Raw genomic sequence first — 9,721 nt, 5'->3', positions numbered from 1 at the left:
TATTCAAAGTGGTTAGGATAGATATATGGTTACATTCTCTTAATGAATAAAATGATTTGTTCTAATGGTGTTTGTGAATAGGATATCATGTCCACATCTTGTATAGCAATTAACCACTAGGAAGAATGTATGCAATGTGTTAATTATTGAAACTGTCCTACCAATGTGCTTTGAAACTGTCTCATTGCTATTTGTTTATCAATAAAATTATGGGAAAAAATAAAATAAAAAAAGGGTATACAGATGAATGTCCATTTTGTATCTGTGTATTCAAAGTGGTTAGGAGAGATATATAGTTACATCCTCTTAATGAATGGAGGGATTTGTTCTAATAGTGTTTGTAAATATGATATAATGTCCGCATCTTGTACAGAAATTAACCGCCAGGAAGAATGTATGCAATTTCTTAATTATTGAATCTGTCCTACCAATTTGTTTTAAAACTGTCTCATTGTTATTTGTTCCTCAATAAAATTATGGAAAAAAAAAAGAATTCACAGTATAGATGCTCCCTGGAGGTAGAGGGAAATCCAAAGGTGAGCTCGCTTTCCCCAGGAGGCACGACATCTGCATTTCCAAGTTTCATTATACTAACCTGCAGATAAGATCACAGAAAACACACTCGTGAATAATGACTCATCAACTGAAATTTATTATGTAGCACAAAATCACCCCCTGCGCATAAATCTTGCTAAGGCATAATCACCTTTAGCTTGAAAAATACACATGTTTATCCTTTCAGGGGAAGACAATAAAATATTTAAGGACTGCTATTTCCTAGATAAATGACTCAAGTCCCTAGCAAATAATATTTAGTTTTACTAAAGTATAAGCTTCATATTTTACCTTCTTTAATGATCTTTTCTGTAACAGAAACCAAATTCCTTTTCAACTTGGAGTGGAGCAGGAAGCTACAAAATTAAAAAAAAAGAGTTATCACTGTCTGTATTTTAAGGCTCAAAAAAAAAAATAAACATGACAAAATCATTGTTGCTTTTCACAGCTCTGTTGAGGCAACTGTCAAGATCACTGTGCATCTTAAAAGGAAGTAGAATCGCTCTGAATTCAACAGCATCAAATTCCCTGCCTTCAAATTTTATTTTGATTTACAGGGAGGACTGCCAAAGTGCTTGGAATTTATCCATTCCCTTTATCTAAAATCTTGCTTTCAAACAAAACAAAACACAAAACAAACACACCAGAGTTGTGTAGTCCTTGAGATTTTGTAGAAGAATCTTTGCTTGACCAAGGTATTTCCGTAAAGTTGGGATTTGATGTACCCCACAATTATGATCTATGAATGAGTCTTTTGGGGTTAATAGTATACAGCTCCTTAGTTTATTGATGCCATAGAATGATCCAGAGATTCTATCTATCTATCTATCTATCTATCTATCTATCTATCTATCTATCATCTATCTATCTATCTATCATCTATCTATCATCTATCTATCTGTTATAGGGTCTCACCACACAGTTCAGACTCCTCAGGGTGCTGAGATTACAGGTGTGCGCCACCATGCCCAATTGTTTGTTTCTAGGGGGACACTGCACACCTGGGGTTCCAGGGCTGGCTAGCCCCAAGGAATCAATTTTTACCAAAGCCTTTTTTTTGGTGGAACCAGGGATTGAACTAAGGCCCTTGTGCTTGTCAGGCAAGTGCTTATTCCACTGGGTCATCTCCCCAGCCCGCAATCAATTTCTAAAGGAGAGTGACTTTTATTTTTACTTATGATTTATCCGGAATTAAAGATTAAAGCAACCCTAAAATGTTGGAAAACTAGAACATGTTTCTTTCTAGAGATTGCTAAAGATATTAATTTTAGATTTCAGCAATAACTCCAGCTCTCATACAACACTGGATAATGGTGCAGATTCCCTGCATCATATATACAGGTATCTGGAATAACATGATCATCATGAAGGGAAACTTGTGGTCAGGGCTTTGTTAGTGTTGTTTGAGTGGGTTTGGGTTTTTCATTGCTATTGTTTTTGATTTATATTATTTTTAACCTTGTTTAGAAATTTCTTTGTAGTTAAGAATTTTTTTTTTTTTTACTTTTGGCTGGCTCAGGCTGCCTTCAGGATGGGTCTGGTAAGGTATGTGGAGCTGAGGATCAAACTATGGTCCTCTGCACCTGACTGGGTTTGCCCAAGCAGGAGCTTAAACAACTGAGCTAATTGGCAAACCCCCACCTTTGCAGTTACATCTATGAAGTAAAGAATATTTGCATCAGTATTGAAACTGTCTCACTGCTATTTGTTTCTCAATAAAATTACTAAAAAAAGAATATGTGCATCAATAAAATTATTTTTTAAAAAGAATATTTGTATCAATAATAGTTTGGGCTGTATTTTTTCTATAACTAGATTTTAAGTACTATATGTTTTAGCTCAAATAAACTTACCATATTCCTATTACTAAAACACATGTACTCATAATTCCTTTGAGGTTTATTTGCTAGGGACTGGGCTGTGTAAGGGTTAAGTTGCTGACCACAAAGCTCTCTGGCTGTGTTGGAAAATCTCATACTCATAGCCTCTGAAGGAAAGATAAGACAGCTTCTATATTGGGGCAATAAGTGCCAAACAAAGAGGTAAGACTTACTGCTTGGAATGCTTTTGTTCTAACTTATGGAGACCGGCTCATTTTGTGTTTTCTCCTCAGATGTGCCTCACACTTCCTACATCTCGCATTATCTCCCCAGCCCTCATCTTGCTAATTTGTTAAGGACCTAATTAATACAGACAGTCCAGAGAAGTCTTTATCTTGGCTCCAAGAGAGTTCTGACCTTCCTGGATCCCCAAACTTCATGTTACTTGTCCTTTTGTAAGTCTTCTGTGCATACTTATTTTTGGAGATTAGGGGCCTGATCTGCTCCTTATATTTATTTTTTCTGTGCATGCTGAATTCAGTCATGCTTTGGCCTTATTGTTTCTTTTTCTCTTTTGCATTTTATCTTCTTTGCTTTTTTCACCCCAAACAATGAATTTTTTTCTTTCTTTTCATTGTATGAGGAATGCACTGAACCTAGGAATTTTGTACTGAGCACATCCATAGCTATTTATTTTTTTCATACAAGGTATTTCTAATTTATTTAACTTCCTTAAGTTACTGCTCATGAATTTTGTACACAAGTGTTCATTTAACCAATTTGGTTCATATTTCTTTCAAAGGACAGATAGAGTAAAGAGTCACATGTTCTTTCTCAACAGAAAATTTCTTTTTCTGCATTTTACAACCATTAGAATAAACACAACATACCTTGTTGCTTAAGGGGATGTTATGTAACATGTTTTCATTGCAGGTAGTGGTACCTAGAAATACACACTCTGTTAACGACTCTTCAGTTATTCACATATTCATGATTCATTTAACCATCACTTGAAAAATCTGTGAGTACAAATACTAAACAGAAAAAATTATGAAACATAAAAAGGGCATAAAGGGAACATACCTTTGGCAAATATGTTATTAATTTCTCCTCTGCTCCCTACACCTCATCACTCTTGGAGGTGGCCCAAGGGCAAAGGACCTTCCTCTAAGAATGCTTGCTCCTACTGCTCCCTGGGCCTTCTGACTGGGCTCTTCATTTTCTACCCCAGCTGTAACTGTACTTCTCTTGTGTTTCCCTCCCATGTTCAGGCTGTGGTCCAGGCTGCAGCCTCAGTTTCTGGGTTCTCCCTACTCCCTAAGTGGCCACTACCTTTCAGTGCTCTCCTGACACACATTCCACCCTACCACATTTGAGTGAAACACTGTCCTTCTCCTTAAATGTGTTTCATTAGCTCTTCTATTCTTTCCCCCTTTTTAGTAGTATATGTTTGCAAAATAGAATACAGTCATTGTGGGAAACTGGTGAATAGATACAGTGCATCTCAAACTTTTTTATTCCCATTTCCCTTGTCCCTCCTGTCTCCCCAATTCCCTAGACCCCCTTCCTATTTCCAGCCTCTAACTTCGGAATATAGACCATCATTTTCCATTTCCATACATCTGTACCAGTGCAGGTCTCTACAGCAATTGCCATGCACGAATCTACCCTTCTGGCAGAGTGCAGAAGGATGTGCAAGGTCGCACAGAGCAGGCTGTGAACAACCAGGTCAGTCAGAGCCAAAGCTCTTGCTTCCTGTATCCTGTATCCTGTTACAACACCACTAGCTGTGGTATTCTAGTGTTACCTCACATTTATTTTGGATATTAAGTGGTTTTACATATAAATATTAAATCTGGGTGAACTTTTACACTGACTTGACCAATGTTATTGGATTCAGATTAATTAAAGTTGCTTTATATACTTTGTTTTAGTCTTAAATACTTTAATGCCAAATACTTACCACTTGGGTGGTGCACAATGGTGAGTTTATCTAAAAGACCAAATAAATAAATAAATAAATGCATAAATAAACAATATTCTCTTAGGTTTTGTTCAGTAATTATCCAAAGCTTTTTTTTTTATTTTTTAGCTGTTTGCCTACTTTGTGTCTTTATTCTTTTTTTTTTTTTTTTGCGGTACCGGGGATTAAACTCAGGATCCTGCACTTGCCAGGCAAGCGCTTATTCTACTGCTATCTTCCCTAGCCCATACTTTGTGTCTTTAAAAGGACAAGAAAACTTCAGTCCAGTCTTAAAGTATTAACCTTACCCTATATTCATCTACTCTGACAGCCAAGACGGAAATGATTTCTCTGATTATTTTTTTCTTTCTCTTCTGACACTTATCTCAAGCTGTTATGACTTTTCGTTTCTCTGAGAGTTAATATGCTTCTCTACCCTGCCTACTATACCTGTAGACTAATCTTCTCCATTCTTTTTAAAAATCAACATTATCACGGAATAATTATGCTCAGTCCAAATGAAATATGGCCAAATGTATAAATTAATGACCTTTGATAAATCCACAGAGCCACATTCCCATCTACCCAAAAGGATGGAGGCATTTCACATCCCAGAATATTTCCTCATATCCTATGTCACTCCCTATGAGAACATTACTCACGAGGACCTTGGTCTGATTTTAACATCTAGCAAATGGTACTTTACAGATTATTGTTATAGTAACTAGAATTGGAGATGAACAGAATCTTGTATAATGTGTGCTGCTTTGTGTCTGTACTCTGAGATTCATTTACATTGTTTTGTATAATAGTATGCATTTCTTTTCATTACCTGAGTGGTATCCTATAGTAAAATATACCATGATGCAATTACCTATTCTGCTGTTGGGCATTTGGACTGCGTCCAGTGTGGCTATTCTGAATCAAACTTCTATAAATTTTTATGCACAAGTGGACATATGTGGATATATGTTTTCATTTGGCATGTCTGTGCTGTGTGTTAAGCAAATACGTGATGTTTCCAAAGTCACTGCATCCCATTCTAATTCCATCCACAACACGCATCAAGGATGCCCACTTCGGGCATCACAAGCAACACTGAAGCCTGACGGTCTCACAGTAGCATTTAGTGTGCTTGTCTGTTCTATTTCATCATGGTTTCATTTGCCTTTTCCTAAGGATCTACGATGCCAACACCTTTTTCATGCTTTGTCAGCTAAGACTGGGTGCTAAGTGTGCTCGCTGGAGCAGGGCTGTCACTGCAGATAGCTTCTGTGTAGGTAGGCAGAGAGATGATAGCTAGCTAGACAGCTAGCTAGCTAGAGATATAGGCATGTAGGAGTAGTTACACTTTTGCCTGGGATTCCAGGACAACACAGCAGGGTGCATTCTAGCCCTCTGGTTCCTTAAACCCAACTCTACTCTCTAGCAATAGGAAAACAATCCTAGGATATCCATAAAGTAGTTTTAAATACTGAACAAATCCATGTGAAGAAAATCCTACTAGAATACAAATTTTGTTTACTATTCTGTTTTACTTTTAGCCTTAGCATATTCTCCTTTCTAAATCAATGTTCCTTTTTTATTCCTTTTCTGTGTGGCTATGCTATTTATGCTAATTTATTCCTGCTTATATTCTGCTTTGCCTCTTTTCTTATCACTGCCTTATTTATTAAATATATAAAATATTGACAGAGTTCTGAAAGTCAGTAGCATATCAAAAAAGTATGTTCAGAAAGGTTCAGAGAAATGTTTCTTCAAAAAATTTTCCTTTTGAGTCACTTTAGGTAAGTCTCATTTTAAACTTTTTCTTTCACATAAATTGCTAAATATGCTGCCTTAAGGTTGATTATGGTCTCACAGCACCTCTCTGACACCTGTAGGCTCTGTTGTGCTGACCTACTTTGGCTCTTGCCATAGAGAATTTTTGTTTTCTTTTTTCCTTGACCATCCTTGCCACACGTTTATCACTTTTATTTATGATTTCAAATGACTTGTTTTTCACTTTGTAAAAATTCTTTTGTTCATCACCATTTTCATTGATTCCTGATCTTTTTCCTTATTCTTTTTTAGCTCTTGCTTTTTGATTTAGTTTGCTTTTCGATTCCTAGTTTCATAAGATGGAAACTTACAGCATTGATCTAAAGCATTTGCCTTTTCTAGTGTCACTTCTGTGGGAGAATTTCCCTCTTATTTAGCTGAGTACTACATAACACTTGGGTTGAATCCCACAAACTCTGATTTTCCACGATTGTTCAGGTTAAAATATTTTCTTGGGATTTTCTCTTTGTCTCACAATTGATTTGATTCCCAAACATATGGAGAGACTCTATAGGTATCGAATTATTTTCTAGTTTACTTCATGGTGGTGGTAGAATGGTTTAAATGACTAGAATGACATCTAATGACAAATGCTTCATAGAGTGCACTCTGAAGGTTTTAATTGTCTAAAATTAGTTGAAACTTTTTGATGATTCGGCTGTGTCTGTTTGGAGACTGAGGTTTTGGATGGATGCCGTGTTCAGCAAATGTCCAGTAGGTGATGTTAGTTGATAGTATGCTTCAGACTTTCTATCTCTTTATTGATTTTTATTATTCCATTAATTACTAAGAGAAAAGTGAAAACATCTAAGTACTGTCATTTTTGCTTGATGGGGGTCTGATAAACTCATAGGTGTATGTAGTAAGAAATACACAGCTATTTAGGGCTGTTTTCTCTTCCTGGTGGACTGCCCTTTTATCACTATGCAGTGTCTTTGGTACTCCTCGAAGAACTCTGTCTTGAAGCTTGTGCTGTTCATGTTAGAGTGGTCATGATGGCCTTCTTTTCCTTACTGTTGGCACAACAGACCCTTCACCTCCTTCATGTTCAAATTATCTACCTTATACCTAAGCTGCTTGTCTTCCAGCCAAAACATTAATATTTCTTTTTTATCCAACTTGACAATGTCTTTTTTTCCTGTCAAATTAGTAGTTAACCCACTTAGATTTAACATAATTATTGATCTGGTTCAGTTTAAAATGACCATTTTGTTCTTGGCCTTTTGCTTACACATTTTGTTTATGTTCCTCTTGATTTATTTTCTTTAAACCGAATAGATCTTGAATGCTCCATTTCGTTTCTTCTACTAGCTTTTGAGATCATTTGTTTTATTTATTTTTGGGTTACTTTGACTGAAATATACAAAGTGAAGTTATTGGAGCCCATTCTGGGCCCACAGTGCACACCTCGCGCTTCTTCCCTGATGTCCGGCTCCTGCGCTTCGAATCCCACCCTTTCCGTAGCCCGGTCTCACAGTCTACACTTTGCACTTTACCGTGCAAGCTTCATTTGTCTGCACCTTCTGTTCTCTGTGCGATTACTCTAATACCTTGTCCTTCATGTGTTTGGCGTTTCAGCTTAGGTGTTAGTATTTTTGGTTCTAAATAGTGTAGTCTTTGAAATGCTTTTCACAAAAAGAAAAATAATATAATATTGTATGTCTATTTGCTTTGTACAGTTTTTATAGTGCTTTCCTCTTTGTGTGGCTCTGTCTAATATCCTTTTTACTTTCTTTCCCTTGGTATGACATTTTTTAACATTTGGTTTGTTGTAATTTTGCTACAAATTCTCTAATCTGGACATATCTTCATTTCACCCATTTTTGAAGGATATTTCCTCTGCATATAGAGTTAAGCAATCTTTTTCTCTAATCTTTGAAGATACTCTTACATTGCCTTTGGCCCTCCATCTATCTAATAATTATCATTTAGTAAATATTTTTATCTATTTTTCTGTGTAAATAGTGTATTTTTTATTTTTATTTTTTTACTTAGGCTCCTTTTAAGAATTTTTTCTTTAACTTGGGTTGAATTAGTTTTAGCACGAACTGTGCAAAGGTCATTTTCCTAACAATTCTGCTAATTAGTAGTTTTATTTGTTCTTTTATTTGCTGTTCCAAGAACCTATGGAAGTAGTTTGCAATAAATGTGGCAATTTTTTGGATATGATTTTATTATAAATGTTTTGACCCAGTCTCACGGTATTTGCATTCAGGGGCCATTCTCAGCAGGCTGGAGAGGTCACACCGTCGAACACAAATCCTTTATTAACCTGACTGTTGCACTGAATAGTTTCTATTACTGAGTTCTCAAGGACACTAACTCTTTGCTGTACCTAATCTGTTAATACGTTCATTTGATAAATTTTCATTACTTAAATTGTATAACTTTATTTTTAAAAAGTCCACTTGTTCTCTTTATGTACTTTCAATGTTTTCTGCTAATATTTTCTCTCTTTTAGGAGTTGGTAGGTGATCAGTTCTTTGAATTTTTAAGTTTTATTTTAGAGAGAATAAAAAGACATTAAATAGATACAGAATTTCAAAACAAAATGATAGGAAATTAACAGTGGTTGTTATATCGCATAATGTTTCCAAAGTAGTTATTCATTCAATGTTTATAAAAGCTGCTTTTGAATCTTTGTTAAGGTCAACACTGGATCAACTCCAGTACAGTTTCTATTTATGACTTTCTTTTCCTTCACCATGGATTCTTGCATCTTTGTATGTTGTCCTTTTTTTTTTTTTTTTTTCAGTATCAGGGATTGAACTCAAGACCTTGTGCTTGCCAGGCAAGTGCTTTTTCTACTGAGCTGTCTCCCCAGCCCCTGTATGTTGTCCTTTTTTTTTCTTTTTCCTTTGCAGTTGCAATCTGTACATGACAATCTGTTGTATGTTATGGATTTTATAATATTCTTGGGATAAGTGTGGGTTCTTGTTCTAGCAGGCTGCTGTATTTCTGACATAAGCTTGCATGGATTTGATGTCATTCTTTTTTCAGTACTTATCTGTAGAAAGCCCGAGTTGATTTGTTAAGCCCTTAGGAGACTTGGTTTACAAATGCTGTCTCCTGAGTGGCTCCTGTAGGATTTGTTGTAGGCTTTCTTTTTCTTTTTTTTTCCCCATAATTTTATTGAGAAACAAATAGCAATGAGACAGTTTCAAAACAAATTGGTAGGACAGTTTCAGTAATTAACACATTGCATACATTCTTCTTAGTGGTTAATTGCTGCACAAGATGCAGACATGATATCCTATTTACAAACACTATTAGAACAAATCACTCTATTCGTTAAGAGAATGTACTATAGATCTATTCTAACCACTTTGAATACACAGATACAAAATGGACATTCATCTGTATCCCCTTTTTGTTAAGTTCCGTTATTTGAATATTATAGGTGTGTAAATTCAGCAAAATATTCTAAAAGAGTCCAGTAGTCCATAAATAGTCTTGGGTCTTCCGCTTCACTGGCAATGTCAGAAATTGTTGACCTGAGTCCCCTACAGCTCAACATAACAGCATGGCTTTACTTCCTATATTTCATCTTCATACTTTTCTA

General features: G+C 35.8%; 1 protein-coding gene across 1 annotated transcript in view; it reads right to left on the bottom strand.

Annotated features, from left to right (window-relative positions):
• Positions 1–541: 541 nt before the first annotated feature.
• Bank1 (B cell scaffold protein with ankyrin repeats 1) overlaps positions 542–9,721 on the bottom strand; it is a 323,433-nt gene continuing 314,253 nt past the window's right edge. Inside the window, exons 14-17 of the mRNA XM_023703868.1 lie at positions 4,339–4,368; positions 3,266–3,318; positions 847–911; positions 542–595 (exon numbers count right to left, since the gene is read on the bottom strand). Of these exons, the coding sequence (XP_023559636.1) occupies positions 852–911; positions 3,266–3,318; positions 4,339–4,368 (143 nt within the window). The 3' untranslated portion in view covers positions 542–595; positions 847–851. The remainder of the gene's footprint in view (positions 596–846; positions 912–3,265; positions 3,319–4,338; positions 4,369–9,721) is intronic.

The sequence above is a fragment of the Octodon degus genome, unplaced genomic scaffold (assembly GCF_000260255.1).
Source record: "Octodon degus isolate 3935 unplaced genomic scaffold, OctDeg1.0 scaffold00183, whole genome shotgun sequence".
NCBI lineage: Eukaryota > Metazoa > Chordata > Mammalia > Rodentia > Octodontidae > Octodon > Octodon degus.
The sequence above is the reverse complement of the archived record's forward strand: the minus strand, read 5'-3'. Positions and strand labels throughout refer to the sequence as shown.